At 38.0% G+C, this 20,783-nt stretch overlaps 4 protein-coding genes across 5 annotated transcripts; 3 read left to right on the top strand and 1 right to left on the bottom strand.

The window, feature by feature from the left end:
- The first annotated feature begins 1,177 nt into the window (after positions 1-1,177).
- Positions 1,178-5,674, top strand: LOC145912738 (monocarboxylate transporter 12-like). Its single transcript, XM_083000319.1, has 8 exons — positions 1,178-1,478; positions 1,550-1,693; positions 1,750-1,925; positions 1,985-2,079; positions 2,635-2,837; positions 3,139-3,266; positions 3,812-4,040; positions 4,984-5,674. Exons 1-8 carry the CDS (start codon positions 1,295-1,297, stop codon positions 5,115-5,117), a joined length of 1,293 nt encoding a protein of 430 aa, XP_082856445.1. The 5' UTR covers positions 1,178-1,294; the 3' UTR covers positions 5,118-5,674.
- A 491-nt stretch (positions 5,675-6,165) lies between these two features.
- LOC145912736 (uncharacterized) lies at positions 6,166-8,161 on the bottom strand. The gene is made up of 2 exons (XM_083000316.1): positions 8,001-8,161; positions 6,166-7,845 (listed from the first exon to the last, which is right to left on the bottom strand). The coding sequence occupies exons 1-2, from the start codon at positions 8,071-8,073 to the stop codon at positions 6,323-6,325; spliced, it is 1,596 nt and encodes a 531-aa protein (XP_082856442.1). The 5' UTR covers positions 8,074-8,161; the 3' UTR covers positions 6,166-6,322.
- A 1,594-nt stretch (positions 8,162-9,755) lies between these two features.
- Positions 9,756-14,659, top strand: LOC145912735 (uncharacterized). 2 transcript variants are annotated; one of them, XM_083000315.1, is made up of 13 exons: positions 9,756-10,012; positions 10,240-10,399; positions 10,480-10,652; positions 10,724-10,831; positions 10,895-11,038; positions 11,101-11,268; positions 11,385-11,544; positions 11,665-11,804; positions 11,878-11,985; positions 12,336-12,464; positions 12,968-13,053; positions 13,374-13,408; positions 13,784-14,659. In XM_083000315.1, exons 1-12 carry the CDS (start codon positions 9,833-9,835, stop codon positions 13,402-13,404), a joined length of 1,587 nt encoding a protein of 528 aa, XP_082856441.1. In that variant the 5' UTR covers positions 9,756-9,832; the 3' UTR covers positions 13,405-13,408; positions 13,784-14,659. The 2 variants fall into 2 exon arrangements, with proteins under 2 accessions (XP_082856441.1, XP_082856440.1); XM_083000314.1 differs by lacking the exon at positions 13,374-13,408 and having other exon boundaries at positions 13,784-14,658.
- An 850-nt stretch (positions 14,660-15,509) lies between these two features.
- On the top strand, positions 15,510-18,714 carry LOC145912739 (uncharacterized). Its single transcript, XM_083000320.1, has 7 exons — positions 15,510-15,582; positions 15,835-15,920; positions 16,359-16,564; positions 16,654-16,822; positions 16,938-17,112; positions 17,793-17,958; positions 18,510-18,714. Exons 1-7 carry the CDS (start codon positions 15,550-15,552, stop codon positions 18,656-18,658), a joined length of 984 nt encoding a protein of 327 aa, XP_082856446.1. The 5' UTR covers positions 15,510-15,549; the 3' UTR covers positions 18,659-18,714.
- The last annotated feature ends 2,069 nt before the right edge of the window (positions 18,715-20,783 follow it).

Below are 20,783 nucleotides of genomic sequence, written 5' to 3'. Positions count from 1 at the left end.
CATGTCGCCCTTATCGAGATTGCTAAGTTGACAGAGTACTAGATTCAATACGAATTGACAATATGGCACAAATAAATATAGCTGAATAAAGGACGGATGACAACCCTATCGACGTGGACTGTCGTACCTGAATACAAAATGTTTGTCAGAATAAAAATGTTCGTCAAAAAATTTTGTTGAAAAGATTTGTTGACAGTTTTGTATCATTGTGTTTGTTGCAGAATGCAATATGCTGTAGGTTCGAATACCTCCTATTTACGGTTAAAAAATAAAGTTAACAAACAAGAAAAATTTAATTTGCATGTCCAAATTATCAACCTAAGGTATAAAATTAGGTTGTATTTGCCTTTGAAAAAAAAATCGGTGAAATAAAATGTCGAGTTGCACATTTCACGCTTGAGTGCTTTTTAAGGGCAAGCAACTTTACAAACCTTGAGCGCGTTAGCAAGTTCGATTAATTTTTTATTGAGATTTATCTTTGTTAGTAATTATAGTAACATAGGTCGGATTTAGGTTTAATTTAGACCAGACTTCATGGAAATAGAAACGCGTAAGAGCGCTAAGTCACACAGTTAGCCTACTACTAGCATATACTAGTCAATTAAAAGACATAATGACACACAGACACTGCAATTAATTGCTGGACAGAAATTGTTTGCTATGGTTTGTGTTAGTTGACAGACTGTTCTGTCAACATCCTCTGCTATCGACTTTGGTTAGCAATTGTTAAGCGCTTGCCAGTGTTTGGATCTCTACCTTTATGTGGGTATACGTCATAGAAGTTGTTTCGACGCATGCAAGTTAGCTAGTCAATGCTTCTTCTGGTGTGCTGAAGAAGGTGCACTGCGAATGCTTTGTGTGTGCAAATACGTTCACGCTTGGAGACAGGCGAATTGTCTCCACAAGGTGTTGATTTTCACAAGTCGGGCGTGCTGTACGATTTAAACCAAGGTTTGTAGAGGTACTACGTATGGTTCATTGCGTAGCAATTTTGTTGTTAGAATAGTCCAAAAATCCGTACATGCAATACCTCTCGTTTGCTGCATGTTTTTGTTTTGCATCCGCGAACTGATTCGCGTGATTCAATGTCATTGACACGTACGTGTTTTGCACGTAGCCCAAAGCGGACGAAACTATTTCCTGTGTGCAGTTCCCTTTGCAATGCAGCAAACAAAAAGTTTAGTTACATTGAAAACTTCTAAACTGCTAGTTGTCTGTGTGTACATTACTGGTTGAAGACAACATACCTTAACAACTATATCTATTGCCGACGTACTCCCACTGCACCTCAGGAATGCTCACTAAAACTCAATGGGGTTGGATAGTAGCAGTGGCAGGGATGTTTATACCGTCCTTATACGCCGCTGCCCAACGCTGCTATTCAGTGTTTTACAATTCCCTAATGGGGGAATTCGCTGTGAACTACGGCGAGATGGCCTGGCTTAACGGCTTGTACCTTGGAGGCTATGGTCTTGGAAGTATGTGTGCCTTGTTTGATATGTTTAAATGAACTGGCATCCCTTAATAATTCCTAATTTTCCCTTAACAGGCCTTGTTGTGCCAGCATTGTACAAGCGCATCAGTTATAGAATGGGAGTCATGACCGCTGGGCTGATATCCTGTATCTCGGTCTATGTTTCATCTTTGTTTGGGTCGCTATGGGCAACTTACTGGACTGCGGGATTTGTTCCAGGTTGGTAAATATCGCTCCGCACTTTAATCCACTTGTTTCCAACATCACATATACAGGTGTGTGTACCGCGGTTACAACTGTTGGAATATACGGATCGGTGAAAAATTATTTCCTGAAGCGACGAAATATCGCTATGCAGCTACTTTGTACGGGTGCTTCGCTGGGTGGATTCATATACTGCCCAATCTACCAACTCTTAATTGACATCTATTCTTGGCGAGGTGCCCTGCAGGCATGTGATGCGACATCATATGCGATCACTTATGTGGTTATGAATTATGGTTTTCACAGATTGTCTCAGGTTTTTATCTTCAAATAGCGGTCGTGGGGAGTCTGCTTCGACCTGTTGAACATTTTGTTGATTCAACTCCACAGCCGTGTAGTGAGTACGTAAACGGCTTACAAAAAAGCCAAAGCTAATATGTTGCTATACATTATGTGCAAACGTTTCAAATACGATTGCGTCCATCATCAGCGCAATTTGAGAATGAGCTGCAACCAAAAGAGCGCTGAGGTAGGCAGGCAACTGGTGAAAAACACCAGTTTCGTACAATCCTAGAGTGATCTAAAATAGAAATCATAAAACTGTTGGCGGCTGTACTTAATTTTTGATATCTTGTGACAATTGAATAAAAAACGAACAAAATTTTCGTATCTTCTGTTACTACATCTTCTGTAACCATTTCTCTGGATCGGATTATTCTCAAATTTCACAAACCTAAAAACATGGGTTTGCTTTTGCGCGTACAAAGTCTGTGGTAAACAGTGTATAACCCGTACCTCTTCTCACCATTAGTTTGTTTTTTACGCATCATGCTGAAACGAATGTGTTAGCGATGTGCAAATATACCCTGAATCATGCTCTTTGTCAACCGAACCAACATCAACATGTGGATATATTTTAACCTAAAATAAATTTACCGTTGTCTATTTTGACGCAGCGACAAACACGAAAATCATGTTGACAACAAGTCAAGAACACATGGTAAAAAGTCTTTTGGCACTGTGGCGAGAAAAATGTACAATGAAAGTGACCTGGGAGTGGTCACGAAACCCAAGTTTCAACTGTTTACATGGTCTTGGATCTTCTTTGCAGCGGCTTACTATTCTTCCCTTACTTTTTTGGTACCTTACGGAAAAAACAGTGAGTTGTGTTTTGTTCTGTAGTGTGTTGTGTGTTTGAGCCAAAAGGAAAAAAATGTATAATATGTATAATTAACAACGATTACAAACATTATAAAAATCACAAATTTTGAACGGCAAATAGGGGCCCATGAATTGAGGAATTTCTATTGTAAAAGGCTGGATTTCCCCGACAATGTCATGTGGTCTAAAATACAGGTCCTCGCATCGTCACATTTTTTTCTCTCGAGGGCCCTAAGTTACCCCATTCCTTAGCCAGTGTAAACACTTCGCATGTAAACATGTCAGTATTTTTGTTGCAGATTTCGACATTTCAAAAGTTGAAGCCACAACTCTCGTCTCTGCTGTCTCGTTTGGAGAAATTGGTTCACGATTACTGTTTGCATCTTTCTTCGACAAATTTGACGTCTCAAAGCGAATGGCTGTAGCCGTAAGTGTGTGATAACTATCATGCAGCAAATTCATCGAGCAGTTTAAACTTAACTGCAAAGACGCGCCACTCCATAGTTATATTATGGTTCGACAGAAATGTTTATGTATAATGCATTAATTTCCCACTGACAACTTCGATTGGTCTTGGTCTTCGGATCGTAGCACCAAAAAGTCTTGAAACAGTGATTACTAGGACTAAGGTATAGTTTTGTACAATCATCCAAGCTACTTGTATATATTTCGTCCTTACGACATCATCAATATTCTGAAAACAACAAACGTAAAACAAATGTAAACATTAAGACCAAAATCGAACGCACACAACCCACACACCAGTTTGCACAAACTCAGTTTTTAATATTTAAACGTTTAACAACGATAATCTTAAGAATAAAAAATAAACTGTCCTTCAAATGAAAATAAATGCCAAAATAACGCTTTAATGCATACGTGAGTTATATAAGTTTTTGCATCCAGAGGCACTGTCATTTACTTGGTGCTTTCCAATCATTTTTCTCTTCATGTCTGTACATTTTAACGCAGAGCCTGATCCAACTGGTTCTTGCTGTAGTGTTCTTCGTGCTTCCCTTCCTACCAACATTTGTGCCACTTTTGGTATTGTGTTGTTTGATCGGAATCGGTGGTGGTGGAATGGATGCCGTTTACGCCGTATTTACGACAGAGATAATGGGCCCGGAACTTTTTGCCGCCGTTTATTCGTACAGCAGCGTTTTTTCATTCATCGCTGGCTCAGCGACCACGGTGATGTTTGGTGAGTTTCCAAACTTTGTGTTATTACAGATCGGGCGATTGGTGAATGTTTAAAAAAGGCAGGACACACGTCGAGGAGGTAAGATCGGGTAGGACTCAATTTAATGCCCTGCATCAGTGGGATCCAACCTTACTTTCTCTAGGGTCATCACAGACTGTTGGTTTTTCCGCGGGGCAGAAGTTCATAAGGCATGTTGCTGTAGCAGTGTAGCTTAGCAGTTAGCACCAGTGGTGGGATTCAATTTTTTTGTCAGCCGGTTCTATCACAAAAGTCATATTTTTCAGCCGGTTCTGTTCCAAAATCCATTGACAGTAACCAGTAATGCTAACCGGTTCGCTGATCTCATAAAATTTCGTGAGACGGTTCTACAGAACCGGTGCGAACCGGCTGAATCTCACCAATGGTTAGCACATTGATTATACGAGAATCTTGAGTCTGTATATTTGTAGTATTTTTGGACGAGGATTCCTCCACTTTTCTTTTTTTACAACTACCAAGTTTTGAAACACAAAATCATTGGCTACTTGGCCGGCACACAAATATTTACTAAGCCAAGCCAACGAAAATACCCTTTTGTTATGAATAAATATGCATTGTCATACATAAACAAAAGGTCAATAAACGTTACGTTTAATTATGCCATGAGGATAGATTAATAAAAATAACAAAAGGCTACTTACAAACTATTCGTTTTTTCTTAACAATAATATGAATAAACAAATCATTTACTGGGCCCCAAAAATGCCTATTATATAAATGGCACTTTCCAAATTTATTGAAGGGAAGACTTCATAAACATTCGTGTGGTGAGTGGAAACGGTTGTTTCGAAGCAGCGTCGTGTGGTGACCGCTAACATACAAACTTCGCATTTTCAATGCGCAATTTATAAGCGCCGATTTTTCTTGTAGTTTTAAAAATTAAAAACAATTTCAACATATACAGGAACAGCTATAGACGCCATTGGTGAAATGTCCGTTGTTTTCTACTTCGGGGCGGCTTCTCTGATTATCTCTTCGTTGATGATGTTTGCGGAATCTCGTCTCTGTCGAGATGGTTCTGATCAAAATGGGAACTGAAGCAATTTGAGCCAATTTTATCATTACCTTGAGTACTATTAAAACGACTTGGTTTTATTCGTTGTTTCGAAAAATCAAAAGGTGTAACTGTTGTCTTCCAGAGATTGTTACCTTTATTTGCATTGCGACGTTACTCTGTAGCTTAATTGGTATAAATATCAGAGACCTTGCAGTTGTTTGGATCGGTGCTTCCTAAATTGGGGGTCGCACACCGAATTGTTTAGGTCGCAAAAAGTCAATGTCACGCATGGTTAAACATTTGGATATGGCATACGCCCCCTGAAAATTTTTCAGTCGTGTCGGAAACGAAAACGTTTGGGAAGTCCTGGTTTACAGTTTTTCGCGTTTTTTTACTGATTTTTGGAATACGTTGATGCCCGCGTAACATTTTACGCTTTATGTATCGAATTGCTTTAAAAGATACTTTTAGCAACAGTTTTGTTGTTTTACAGCTTTAATTTTAGGCGTTCAGGAGATTTAACTCGATAACCATTTGGTGAAAATCTCAAATATTCGTGTCTTTTTTGTACACATACGATATTTGCATTTTGCTAGCGCCACCGCGCGACGGTCCACGTAACTTCCTTAAAATCAAACTCGACAGAAGCACGTAAATGTTTCGTGCAACCGCGTGACTGGCAGGATTGCCCTACTGCGCAGGTGTTTTTGGCGATCACGGTTATCGTATCGATATCAAAAGATTTATCGGTTTCGCAGCCCCTGCAAAGCAGTGTAGCTGGATCAGCCACTTTTTCCCAACATATCGGAGCAAAATCTAAAAAATCATGCTCCTGATGAGGTTTGAACTAAAGACCCTGGGCGTGAAGGTTTCCCGGCAAGTTGTGCTTGCGCACCAGTGTATCTTGGCCACTGCCATATACCCCGTTTAGCTCCCGTAGCTCAATTGGTAAATCGTCGACCTTGGTGATCCCAGGGCAATAAGTTCAAACCTCACCGGGATCTTTAGATCTCGCTCCGACATGTCTGGAAAAGTGGCCGCGATCCAGCTAGGCAGTAAAGCCTTTGATACGAAGCCTGCAAACCTTGACAAAAGCGAAAACAAACTCGTTTAAACTGAGAAGCACTAGGTACGATATCATGCAACTGATACACTAGCTGTAGTATTCAGTACAACAGTTTTTTACAGCCCAGCGTCAATTTGTACATCGTCATTAGTTGCTAAAAGCTCAGCGATAATATATGGCTTAAAATACAATTTCATCATCTCCTTCGGGACAATCAACTCGACCATCTTGTAAGCGCTTTCTTTTGATGCATCTTCCTGTGCCGTCGCAAAGCGCCGTGTGGATGCAACCACAACGTATCTCATCCCTACGACAGTCGCACCCCATTTCGTCACTCCAGTCTCCGCATTGATTCTTGCCATCACAACGACTGCTTGCAACCAAGCAACCTACTCTTCTGGAACAGGATATTTTAGCGGATGTGTAACAACTGCAAGTTACTGGTTTAGCGTTTGGACAAGAACAGCCGGTTTCGTCGCTCCAATCACCACAGTCGTTCACACCGTCGCACACTTTACGAGTGGAAATACAGGCGACGTCTTTGCAAGTAATCGGGTCATTGGACAAACAAGCGCACTGAAACTTGTGTTTGTCGAGGCAGCCACCACAGCCAACCTCATCAGACCAATCGACACAGTCTTTGTAGCCATCACACACGCTGTCAGCTGATATACAAACACCTGTAGACTCGCATTTATATTGCGAGGCATCACATGTGCAGTTTTCATCGGAGTGGTCGTCTTGACAGTCAGCGATACCATCACACCTAAAATCTAATGGTACCGCCGCTTCCTCAGTACAGGTAATTGTATCCCCTTTGCTGCATTGGCACTGGTACATGTCATCATAATTGCAGTTCATTTCATCGCCCCAGTTTCCGCAGTCATTGTGACCGTCGCACCTAGCTACGTTTGTCACAATCTTATGTTTTAAATTAGCCCCTTCGGCGCTTCTGTTTGGGCATGACAAACGAGTTTCTCCGCAGCAATTTTTCTCGTCATTAGCGTTTGGACAGTCATTAACACCGTTGCACACGTCCCCTTTCTCAATACAAACTGTGCAAAATCGGTCGCAGCAAAATTGATTGGCTTGACACCGTCCACACCCTATTTCGTCGCTGCCGTCCTTGCAATTTTTTCTGCCGTTGCAGATCCAGCTTCGGTAAATACATTCCTTGCCTTCAGCGCATTGTCTGTCCCATCTGGGGCATCCGCACTTATGCATAGCGCTCGATGGACATTTGCAGTGTTGTTCATCGCCTCCGTGGGGGCAGTCGGAACAACCATCGCACCTTAAACGTCTGTCGATGCAGGCAGTTATTGCTGTCCCATTGGTACAACTCTTTCCAACACAGCCACACGCGTATTCATCAATCTTGCAAAAGCAGTTAATCTCGTCGCTTTTATCTGTACATTGCGCAATGCCGTCGCAAAGCAGATTTTCGCGAATGCACCCAGCACCATCGGGACATTGCCTGTCTCCCATAGTGCAACCACATTTGAAATGGCCATCAGGGCATTCGCAAGCCACCTCGTCGCTTCCATCAGCACAATCGTTGTAAGTGTCACAGACCCAAGAATACGGGATACATTTATCCTCCATTAATTTGCGTCCAAATATTTCTCCAGTCAGTCGACATCCGCACCGGTAGCTGTTTGGTTCAGCGCACCCGAAGTTGGGCAGTTTGCAGAAACGACTTGAAACTGCAATCACCAAACAGCCAATTAAAGTTTTTTGCATTATTACACCGTTGTAAACATCACGAAATGGCAATATCTGCTGTAGGCTATATACGATAAGCTCTAAATTATTATTATCATTATTATTATTATCATTAACTTCTGCATAATTTACGTACCTTTTCTGCTGTCGACAAAAATCAACAAGAAACCAAGAACTAATCCAACCTTGCAAAATAATCGCAACAACATTATACATGCAACGTCTACGAACACTTGAAGATAATATAAAGTAACGGTCGTTTGATTGATGAAACTGCAGTTCTTTTTGGCTTCAGGCGTATTATGTCAGTGCAATATTCTGCTATAGCACCTGTTTCTCTTAAAATCTTGATTGGCCTTTAGCTGCGCATGTATGTTTGGAAAGCAATCGTGCCTTTGGGCAAAAATGAGTCATAGTGTGAAATTTATCAATTGTTTCATCTTATCGAATATTGTGTAAAGAGTATGTCATGATATCGGACCACATATGAAATGTTATGAAACACCCAGAGATGATACTAAAAGTATATGCTACGCACTGTAAAAAAAAATCCGAGACAGAACCACTGTTGAAATTTCGCGTAAAATATTGTGTCCATTACATAGATGGAAAATGAGCTACATCAAAGCAACAAAATGACGTTTCGTTTTCCAACGATGACCAGCACAAAAGCCTTTTCGAATAGCATCTGTCGATGTAAATAGTGTTTTGGTTATTGAACCGAAATTGTGAAGAAATTTATCTTCGTATTGAATTGGCGAATCGGTGTCAGTATAGATTTATCCTATAGTACGGGTGGCCACCTTTCGTCACATGCAGCTTGTCGCAACCCATCACCTCCCAGTGCGACTGGCTGTGATCCAACGACAGACGGTGATTCTCCGTGATGAAATCACCTTTACATGGGCGCCTGACTCGATAATCTTTATGGTTTTATCGGTGCCCATGCCATTTCATTTCCTCATATATTGTTCTTTGCGTAGTTGCTTTTTTTTGCAAAATAAACATGATTTGATTTACTATTAACCCAATTAAGACAAAAATTTGGGCAATCGCAACCAAATGTAATAAATATATTTGAAAATTGTCTTGATTTAACACAAGCATGGGTGATTGTTGGCCCACTACACAAAAGAGAAAAACTGACATTGACTGCAAAATGTTACTAGTTTAAATTGTCCTATTGGTATATTGGCTAGCAACCAATAACAGAGTGGGTTTAAAAAAATGTTCTGTTTTTAACCGTACTAGGCTTCAACGGATAGGCCATTTCAATTGCAATTGCACAAACGTATGGATTTCCGCAAACTGCGGATTATAACCTCATCGTCACTATCGGCAATTATTGATATATAACATAAAGATGTAAATTATTCAAAATATCTGATATTAATACTTTTTGCCATCTCTTTCGTAATTTAAACAATATAATTCCAAACATGTCAGAAAAAACAGACGTATGCCAACCTCAATATATATCCATATTGGATTTATTTTTATTGGACTTTGTTTTACCCGAAGACTTGTCGAAATCCATGTATGTGTTTTTTTTTTAATTTCACATGTTTTTTTTTATCTGCGGTGCTATTTTTACAGGCAAAAATATTGATTAAGGAATAGGTGGGGAAACATGTTTTGGCAAAATCATAACTAAAAACCTTTTCTCCACCAACAAGAACAAGTGAGTAGAAATCAACAATCATTGTACTGCACGGGATCGGTTAAAGTACTTAGAGGTTTCTAGGGAAACAATTGCTGTATTTTTTTGCAATTACGCGTTTAAATGATTGCATGTTTATGTCAACAAAATCAATTATGTATTCAATGACTATATTATAACTATAACACTGTGATTGTGTATGCTACATCGATATTATGTTTTTGTAGAGAGGCGGTACAGGGAGAACCTGCCTATTGTATATAGGCTATTGATCAAAGCCAGCATTGTCAAACTGTAAGTTGTACAATATGCCTGAGCCATCTGAGGAAGGTGCCAATGAAGTGACAGAGGAGGGTGGTGAACAGGCTGATGAAACACAACAGACTGAAAATGAAGTTCCAGATGATCTAAGTCCAGCAGACATGGAAACAAGAGCATCACCAACAGCCAGGCCACAGAGCAGAGGGAGCATTTCTCCAAGCAGAAAGGTAAAGATGAAGGTCAATGTATAATGTGTTTGTCAATTGAAAGGTAACATGTAACATTATAAAAGTTTTATTCAGCAAAACTCAACTACAAACGATGGTAAAAATATAATATATGACAATGTTATTAGGATATACTATTAATACAGGCTAAATGAAATATTTTTTATCCATCATTGATTTGGCAGCATGTATGTGTGTTACAACAATACTCTTTTCTGGAAACACAGACTATAAGCAGACTTGGGAGTGGACATTCATCTCACTTAACACGGCCTCATACGGCGTCTTCCATGTTTAAGTCAGGTTCAGGTAAAGATGAGGGAGTAAAAATAGAAATACAAGAAGACAGAAGTGATGATGGCTATGACACTGATTTGGAACTAGAAGGTAATTAGTATGGTGCTTTTTGTGTGTCGGAGTGTGCATTAATTCAATTACTTTACAGTTTACATGTATTTATTATGCAGAAAGTAAAGAAGAATATGACACAACTGGCAAGACAACATACAGAGATGCTTGCAAACAATATGGTGTCATTCCTGTCTCATATTTTCTGCGTCACATGCAAGACTCTGAACTTATTATGCGACATCATGGATTGGGCCCGGCTGGTGCAAAAGCTATAGCAGTGTCCCTTGTTGTAAGTTTATAAATGGTATCACACAATTCACCAATTTTATTCATTATATATCTATTGTAATGCTTTATCAGTCAAACACCAAGATATTAAAACTTGATTTGTCGGACAACTGGTTGAATCCTCAAGGTGGTATTGCAATAGCGGATATGTTGCTTGAAAATTGCTACATTACAGAATTGGTGGGTGCTGCTTACAAACTTTTCATGTAAGGCAGGAAGCCTAAAACCACCTCTTTCGTTTAGATTTTATCGGACAATCACTTGCAGTGTGCTGGAGCCAAAGCTTTGTGCGAAACATTGCAAGAGAATGATACAATCAATCGAGTAACATTGTCAGGAAATGACTTCGATGACATAGCTGCTGTTCCACTTGCTGAGTTCATTACAGTAATCACAGTTACATTTTTATTCAACAGGAATCATTATGCATGTTGTTTTTTTCTGATTAGTCAAACCAGAAGTTGGAACAATTTGATTTGAGCAACAACAACTTCGGACAGAAGGCTGGTTTACTCTTTGGACCAGCTATATCAGAAAACACTTCCATCAAAGACTTAAATTTAAGCTGGAATCATTTCAGGCGGAATGGTGCTGAGTCAATAGCTGCTGGAATAGGTGTAGGTTTATCTTATAATTCTTGACCAATCCCAATAAATTCCCAAAATCAATCAACTACATTACCATTTATCTCCAATCCCATGCTTTGTACACACACACATTTTTTGCACCCCAGGCCAACATATTTCTCAAAGCAGTAAACCTTTCTTGGAATGGTTTGGGTTTAGAAGGTGCCAAAGCTTTGGGAGATGCTTTGAGGAATAACAATGTGCTCGAGGAGTTGGACATCAGCAACAACAGGATTTCCTCTGAAGGAGCAGTTTTGCTGGCCAAAGGTTTGTACTAATGTTTACGAAAAAGGTGAAAAGTGTACAGTAGTGTCAACAACAAAAATGCTTTAAATACTAGGTACTGAATTCTTACTTTGCAACACTAAGATAATTGTTTAAATGCAGGATTGCTGTCAAATGACACACTAAAAACTTTGAAAATGGGCAAAAACCCAATGCAAAGCGCTGGTGCCTTTGGGGTCATGACAGCCTTGAGGCAAAACTCTGGTTCGGTGATAGAGCACCTTGACTTTTCAGATGTTGTTGTAAGTACTTGTTCACATTAACCAATCCTATCACGACTTGGATGAGTATCCTAAAATCCTAAAACTCTTCCAGGTTAACAAGGACTACGTTGAGCTGGAGAAGGAAGTCAAAGAGACCAGACCCCAATTAACAATAATTCATGGTGGAGCTGAAACTGAAAAAGTGAAACCGAAACCAAGGGTATGTGAGCAATTGCAATTAGGAAATGATGTTCTTCAGGGTTGGAATAAAATCCCACAAACTGTACTTGTATTGCCCAAAAAACGTCTTTACAATGGCCACATAAAAGTTACATAATTGTGATAAGTGATAACCCGACTCTACAGTTCAAGTTGAACATTTCCTTAACAGCATGTTTCAATATCCATATCAGAAACATATTCTATTGAAGTATTTTAGGGTACAAACACAAGACAGATTTTTTTTGCAAAAACAAACTGCACAATGATTTACAAGGTTATATTCACTTTGTCAGGTGTAATGTTTCAATAAAAGTTGCTGTGTCCAAAACAAAGCTGTTTTTCATTAAGGCTGATCCTATGACAAAGTTGCGTCAATACATTGAAGATAACAATCTTCGTTTGGTGGATTTCTTTAACCAGTTTGATGAAGATAACAGCATGTCTGTTACCAGAGAAGAATTTCAAACTGGAATTGAGGTAACGCATTTTAGTTAGGGGGGTCAATGAACTGCACTTCAGTGTTTATATGAAATGTACTTGTTGTGTTTGGGCTGCACAATTTCTAGACATAATTGGATCCAATATTTTTGCTTGTGGTTTGCCGTTTTATGCTAAAAAATATTACAACCTTTTTTAAATTAGTATTTTAAACAAAGTACCTGACTGTTTTAAATTATGACTTACATATATTAATTTAGGACTTATGTACATTAAATTAGCACTTTTACATAAAGCAAGATTTTTGGTAGTTTGGCCTATTTTGTGTTGTTGGAACTTACCAAAAAAGAATTCGAAGAAGTTGTCAGACATGTGAATAGTTTAAAATAAATATGAATGCTTATGAAATGCTAAGAATGCTTAACACAAAAAAATACTGAATACAAAAAAATAATCTCTTTGAGGTCAAATGAAATTGTCTAAAAATTTAAGTTGTCTTCCATTAACTGAATTAATCTGGTGTAAAAATAATATTGCCACAGAATGCTGGTATTCTTCTCACTACTGATGAAATGAATCAACTTTTGGATCAACTTGATAAAGATGGTGATGGTGAAATAAACTACAGGTAGATTTCAATGTAATCACTTGCATTCATAAATGTGATTGTTGACATCTGCACTGGTTATTTTTTGTTGTGCCTGTGTTTGATTTTGTTAGTACGTTTGTATGAACAATTATTTACTAACAGTTGTTTTAATATTTTTGTTCCTAAGTTTGGTAAATTAGGACACTTCCGTTTGGATTGGAAATTGAATCCAAGCAGAAATCAAAATAACACACTACAATCTCACCAAAATTTGTTTAATTGAATTTTATAATTGTAATAATTTACAACCAATCAAAATGTTTGTTTTTTCACTAACATTGCATGTGCATTTCTTTCAGTATTACAATGGCAATTCTTGCCTTTTCGTAATAAGGTAAGGTGTAGCTTGGTAATTTCTTGGTAATTTTTTTGATGTGTAATGGTTTCATAACTAATTGTATTTTGTGGCTAACATTAAGAGAATATATCCTGCAATCATGGGCGAAAAATCAATTACCACTTTTATTTATGAAAGTATTTCTTTATTTTTATGTTAGACATTTTATTTTTTTTAAATAAAAGCATTTGCCTCCCGTTATTAAGCATTCTTTTTCTCTTTTCTTACATGAAAGAAGAACTGCCTGTTTCAACATATTGTAAAACATATTTTAAAACAACCACCATAAGATTTTAAACTTTCAATTTGCAAATTTTTCATATATTTGAAATATTAAAAAAAAATAACTCAGTATTTTATTTATGTCTTTAGTGAACTTGTAATTGGAAACTTAGAACACATGCAAAAGGAAAAGATGAAAAGGGAGCAAGATTCAAGTAACAGTGACTATTAAATATACAAACCTCAATTGTAAATTTGCTTTTACATTCCAAACAATTGCTGTTGATCCCAACTCTGTACTTGTGCAAACTCTATATGTGCTACTGTGAACAACTCTTTCTATTCCATTCTTAGTGTTAACAGTGTAGTCCATCTGCACATGCATGGATGTTACACAATTTTACCTATTTTTTGACCACCTTAATTGTGGTCGATTCACTTACCACTCATTGGCAAGCTACCTGTTATTAAAACTACCATATCATCTGTAATGCCAAAAAAACTGCTATTCCATTTTTGTGCACTGTTTTTACCTGATATCCAACAAATGAATGTTGCATTGTTTTGGAGCCGTTTGGTTTAGCCAGAAAACACCTTTTAACGCATGAAGTGTTTTCTTCTAACTCGCAATTGATTCCTTTTTAAGAAGGTAAATTAACACACTCCACGCAATTCATTTTTCGCCCAGTTATAAACGAATGTCCAATAACCCTTGCCTTGAATGTACACACCACTCTTGAACAATTGTTGTGTAAATAAACACTTCATACCGTGAATGTTAAAGAACAATCACCATAGAGCGCTTGCCAATAAAATGTTTGCAAAACTTATGTATGACGTTTTAACGAGTTGTTTCTGTCAATCAAAAGTGTTTGCATTGAGATGTATATCAGTCTTTTTTAGAGTGGACTTCTATTGCAACAAAAAAGTAAATATTATAGTTTATTATCGCCCATCGCTAATAATAAGTATGATTTGTAAGCAGTTAACCTTCTGTTATATTGAAACGTACCATTTAGTTAAATGAATTTCACTAATTACCACATTCTTGTTTTAAAGTGTGTGACAAAGACTTATTAGCCAAGCTTCAGAATAAAACTTTAATAAAAAAAAACTATCCGTCTCATTCACTGGCGGAAGAATGTTGCACTTTTTAATGGTTGTTTTTCTTCGTGTTGCATTGAATCAAAATATGCCCAAATATTCCATAGATTTTATCGTGATCAGGCCCAATTAAAACGTTGCCAGACTTGCGGAAAAAGAAATAGGCCTAGCCTGAAGACCGAGTTGAACAAGGCTTTCATGTTAAAAATTTTGAAGGCAGGACAACAATCTTCTAATAATCAAATTACTTCATGCCTTGCTTCACAGTATTTTTTGCGAAGCAATCCTTTCAATGGCACAAGTTTAATGTTTATTGCACCAAGTTACACTTAGCAAACATAGAATATCCTGCGTTTGTGCAATCACTGTGTCAAATATCTTTTGTTAGTCTAACATACGTCAGCGAAAAACCTTGCCGTATCATGGCTTCCTGTATTTTTCAAATGTAGGCCTATCTACAGTACTTTACTACTACTCTTATAGTTAAGGTAGGATTACATTCCCGCATTCCATTTTTGTATGAGCAACCACATGCGTCAGCAAAACAAAAAAACGGAAAGTTACACTGAATCGTGAAGGTGGAAAACAAAGATGTTTTGCAATAATAAGTAAAACATTGTAAGCGGCTCTGGACAAAGCCCTCCGCAAAGTAATATTGTCAATGCATTAAACGTCATAAAAAATGCATGAAAGCTTTTCATTACCTTGAGCTGTGTCGGCATCTTAAATTAGTCTGTCTGTTGTCTGAATAAAATTTCGAATTATTCTTGCAAAAACGTTGCTGTAGCGTTGTGCCAAATTAATGTCAAAGCATGAAGAAGGTCGATATTTTCGTATCTCAAAAGGTGGGTGTTGATTAAATATTAAAGGAAATGTGATGAAATAGTATGTTGTGAAGTAAAAGTTTATTATTTTTCTCGAAATATGACTTAAAGATCCCTGAAACATGTATATTAACAAACAGGCCTATGTTGGGCAGTTCAGAACCGGCAGGCAATACTGTAATAGGGGGTAGTGAAGTGTCACCTTAATCGAGGCAGGGTACTGTAATATTCTAAACTTTTTAATGTTACAATGGTTCAAAATATGTTTTAAAGATGTCGATTTTGTCCAACCTGAAAGAGGAGGTAAACCGTTTAAAAATTGAAAACAAACAACTGGCTCGTCAGCTACACCTGGACAGGTAGAAAAAACTTTTTTCCTTATTAAAGTTTCAAATTCATTGAATTTGCTGCATACATGCACCCGCTAGTTCTTATATCTATATAAGTTGGGCTACCATACGTTTTTAGTGATGGGGATTGGTAGCCCCCGACCCCTAGGCTATAAATAAAAGTTAATGAAATTGTGATGCCAATTTTAGTACTTGTAAGTACAGAACTGAAGATGCTTTAATAAAAAGCGAAACATGTTTTCTAAAACTAGAAGCGTGGACACAAAGTTGTTCTAGTAACATTTAAAATTGAATTGAAAGTTAACTTGTGTCACGTGAAAGAAGTGTTGTTGGTTTGGTAGATTTCATGTAGTAAAAACAATTTATTGCTTGTAAGTATGAGGTATAGGCTATTCCTTGTACAGGCATGTAAATATCTAATTCTAACGCACATTAATTTTGATACAGGTATGTTGCAAAACACAGTGCACAAAGAACAATCAACGATTTGAAATCGGAAAATCTAAGTTTGCAACGCGAAACTGCTGCAATTCGTGACAGAACAACCGCGCGCAATGCACAAGCTGAAGTGCATGAAGATATTGCTTTGAAGAAACGCCAGGGAACAAATGACTTGAGGCTGCAACATCAGAGAATATTGGACAAAATTCGAGGTGGGCGCAAAGAAATGTGTACTTTTGCGATGTTGCAATTTGTTAAAAATGAGAATTTTGCAATTTGTTAAGTTAACGGATTTTTACAGAAACTGCGGAACAAATTGAGCTTACAAAGCAGAAAAACGAAGAACTGACAAACGATTTGACAACAAAAAATAATCTGGTTGAAGAATATAGAGCACAACTGCTAGAGGCCAAAGAAGTTCAAGATGATGAAATTGCTCTGAGCAAAGAAATAGTAGACGCGACGCAAAAGTAAAAAATTAAACATAATGTTCTTTGTAGGACAAAAGCTATATATATATATATATATATATATATATATATATGTAATAATTGCAAAAGTTACCCACGACTTTGATTGTGTTAGGGTCAAGATCGACATCAGAAAGTTACAGGAACGTTTAAATTCAAGACACACTGAAGAAAAACACCTGGACGAAATGAACGAAAAACTGAATTTAGAACTCGCGCAAACTGAAGAGGATATCGAAAAATGGAAAGAAAAAGTTCGCCGAAATGAAGAAGTCTTTTATAAAACAGAGGTATATTTTTACAGATATTATTGGACCAAAGCTCTGTATTTCTATGGAAGAGAATTCCTGGGCGGGAAAATGCCCTCCTGCGTAACAGTGAAAAATAATGTATTACAAAGTAGCTTTTGCTAGGGCGGTTTTGAGCGTGTTGTGGTTAATTTTAATATGGCTTTTAGGGTTTTTTTGTCAGGCACTCATTGGTGGTGGGTGTTGTTGAAAATCTGGTTGAAAGTACAAAAATATTGGAGGAGATTTTGTGAAAAATTGAATCACAGGAAATTTTCCATTTGTGATTTCATGTTAGTCTCACCACTTATCTACACACTCTACCAAAATCATGTGCGAGACAACTGCCTTTACGCTCTTCCGGGGGGAGGGCATTTAGCCCCCTGTTGGACATGATTTTGACTAAAAAAAGCAGAAAAATATGGGTTTGTCATGCACTTAAAAAGTACATTTGCAATTCAGTGCAGTCAGCAACCCTTATCTACAGAATGCATTCGGAATTGGGTGTCTTATAACTATTTTGGCAGTCCCCCATATCACATAAAGTTTGCCGATAAGCCTTTGCAAAACTTCTCTGTTTACTGTCTTGATGTAGCTGCAATCAAAAATTGGATTTGATTGCGAAATAAAGACTTAAGGTGAACATTGTCTCCAGTTTTAAATATTACATCTTAATACTGCAGAATGAAATAAGAAAGCTCAAGGACGAACTCGAAGATACGAAGAAGAAACAAGCTTCTGATTCGGCGAAATGCTGCGAATTACTCTCAGCCCTTCATCATCAACCGAAAGTCACGACATCTGCGCAGACTGACGATTTATTTTCAATGGACAATTCTATGCCGTGTGGTAGGATCCCTTGTTGTTTATTGCATAATAAGGTGTCCCATATCGTATCGAGGTTTGCGCTTGTGCTAAACGTATTAATGCAGTGTTTCCCAACCGGTGGTACGCGACGGCATTTCAGGTGCTACCAGAGCCCCTTTTCGTAATTTGTGAATACAGTTCGAATTTAAACAATCGTAAGAGATTTAAAATGTTTGTTATTTCAACCCCTAGGTTACTTTGTAACACTAAACTAGGTGGTACGCGTCAAAATTGTTTTACCTCCAATTGGTACGCAAGCACAAAAAGGTTGGGAATCACTGTGTTAACGCGTTGATAAAATAGGTCATTTTTCTAATTTGGTTCGGTTGACAGAAATCTAAGTGTTATCTTGTTTGCTAAAATTATGTGGTTCTTTTTGGAACAATGCAACTTGCACCATCGTCAGGTGGTATTTCGCATACATACAAGTTATAGTTTATAACAATTATGGTATTTTTTCGCCGGTACGAAAATCTGATAAAACGACTTTTTGCAAAATCGGTTAATATTATACACATTTGTCTTAATCCCAGAACTTGGCATTGGAGAAGAGGGGCGTGGAACAAAGGTACGTGTGTTGGGTGTTGGTGGAAACGTGAAGAGAAAGTTCGGGAAGGATTTGGAAGTTCGAGCTACCAGCTACTCGAGACACATTAACCTTAACATCAAACTCAACAAATAAATAAAGAGGTTTAAAGTTTATTGAAACCACACATGTTTTATATAAACGTGCAACCTGGTCGCATTTAAATTTCCTCAGAGTAGCCGAAAACGTGAAATTAATGACGTTTGATGTGAATATTTTATTTTATTATGCTCTTTGGTTAAGGCGAAATTTATTAGCAACGTCAGTTTTTAAAATTTTTCAAAGATTTTTAGTTTCAAAATAAACATACACGTTACCACAACTTTCCGGCTCGTAGCGTCAAAACAGTCTGTAGCGGGGAATCGAACCGTTTATCATGCGATTCGGTTCAGGTTCAGTGATGATGCATTTTTAGCAGGACATTTAAAAAATCGTGTCTTTCATGTTTAACAAAGTCGATTTTATTCATTCTTGATAGTGTTTAAATAGCCTGATGCAAAAGTGATACTATAATCAAGACATCAGCTTTGGCAAAGTCTATGTAAAAATTGTACATCACATGATTGCAAGGTGGCCATAACTCCCACTATAAACAAAGTTAATCATGCCACAAAATCTTTGAAATCATTACATTGGAATTTTGGGACTGTGCCCCTTTAGAATGGATCGCCATGGCTGCCAAAAACTTGAAGCTCGTCGCAGCAAGCGGTAGTACCATTGCAACATTTAGGATCCAAAAAATCAACCTTAAATTTAGGCTTGGACCTATAGAAATTATTCGCCATTCATCAAGTACACATTCCGGCCAATGGAGCCCACGTGGTGATAACCGTAAACTTAACAGTAAATCGTTACCCTATTCCCTTGATACAAGACTCTGCCTTCAATCTATACGGAGCGAATATTTTTTGGCAAGTTTGACATTTTACGAGCCTATATCTTTACATTCAGGTGGCGAAATATGATATTTCAAAAACCACGAATGCCGTTCAGTTTATTCTAATCCACGCGAATACCGTTTGGTCTCTGTAACGCTGGCCAGACATTCCAACACTTTATGGACGAGGTGTGCAGAGGATTGGAATTTGGTTTCCCTGGATGATATTTTAATTTTCCACCCTTCGGCATCTGCTCACCGCAGACATTTGCGTTTTCTTTTCAAATGTCTCTAAACCTATGGGATTGTACACGACCCTGGCAAATTTGAATTTGGCAGCACCGCAATTGAATTTTTGGGGCATTAAATCTCCACAAAAGGCATTTCCCCACCGTCAAGCAAGATTGAATCGGTCAACCAGTTTCCTCAACCAACATCCAAGAAAAATCTAAGAGAATACTATTTTTTACTATCGTTTTGTGTCCGGTGCTGCAAAAGTATTGCATTTCTTGCACCAGGTACTTGCAGGCACAGAGAAAAGCAACCAGTTTGGGGCTTAAAAACAAGCACTTGGAACTTTAGTCACTTGGGGTTGAAGGGGGGTGTAACATTGAAAATCACTCATGCACAACCCCTGCGTCACACAGTAAACATATAATTGAATTTCAACACAACATAAATTTTGCCTTGTATGTGACATCATAATGCAAGAGAACTTTTTTCCTTCTGCCATGCTTCGTAAAACTGAGTTGTTAGGTACCACGTGTAGCGTGCTGAATTTAATGTCAAGTTTATTTTACTAAAGCTAGAGTTGCCTTGATTCTATTTGAATAAGTTGCTGTAAGATATATTAATCGGATTGGTGTGTTGATGTTTCGTGTGATCTGGCTCAAAACTCCGGTAAGGGTATTTTTATTAACATTGCTTAACTGGAATCTTAGTGTACGTTTTCTTCACAGAAAACCGTGTTCGTGTTCTTGCTCGTGTCCGTGCTCGCGTTCTTATTCTTGTACGTGTACCTCGTACGTGTTGTCAAGTGCCTGTGCCCGTGTGGCAAATACACGCGTTTTCGGGAATTGACATTCCTTCTTGGTGTGACGACGGCGCGGTGCCAGACGCGCAAATTCTGCCGTTGCAGGGGGGTCATGCAGTTCTGGTATCGGCATTCTTTTGACCGGGTGCACGATCTTAAATTTATCCGAAAATACTTGAAATTAATGGCAGCACAAATTGAACAAAGTTTTTCGTCGCAAGATTGTGACAATCGTGTTTTACCTGCTCCTCAGCCAAACACACCTTATCGTCTGACGGTGACTTATTTCGATCGTGTTTATCAGTTTACCT

The sequence above is a fragment of the Ascidia mentula genome, chromosome 8, assembly GCF_947561715.1.
Source record: "Ascidia mentula chromosome 8, kaAscMent1.1, whole genome shotgun sequence".
Lineage (NCBI taxonomy): Eukaryota > Metazoa > Chordata > Ascidiacea > Phlebobranchia > Ascidiidae > Ascidia > Ascidia mentula.
This window is presented reverse-complemented; position numbering and strand designations above follow the sequence as displayed.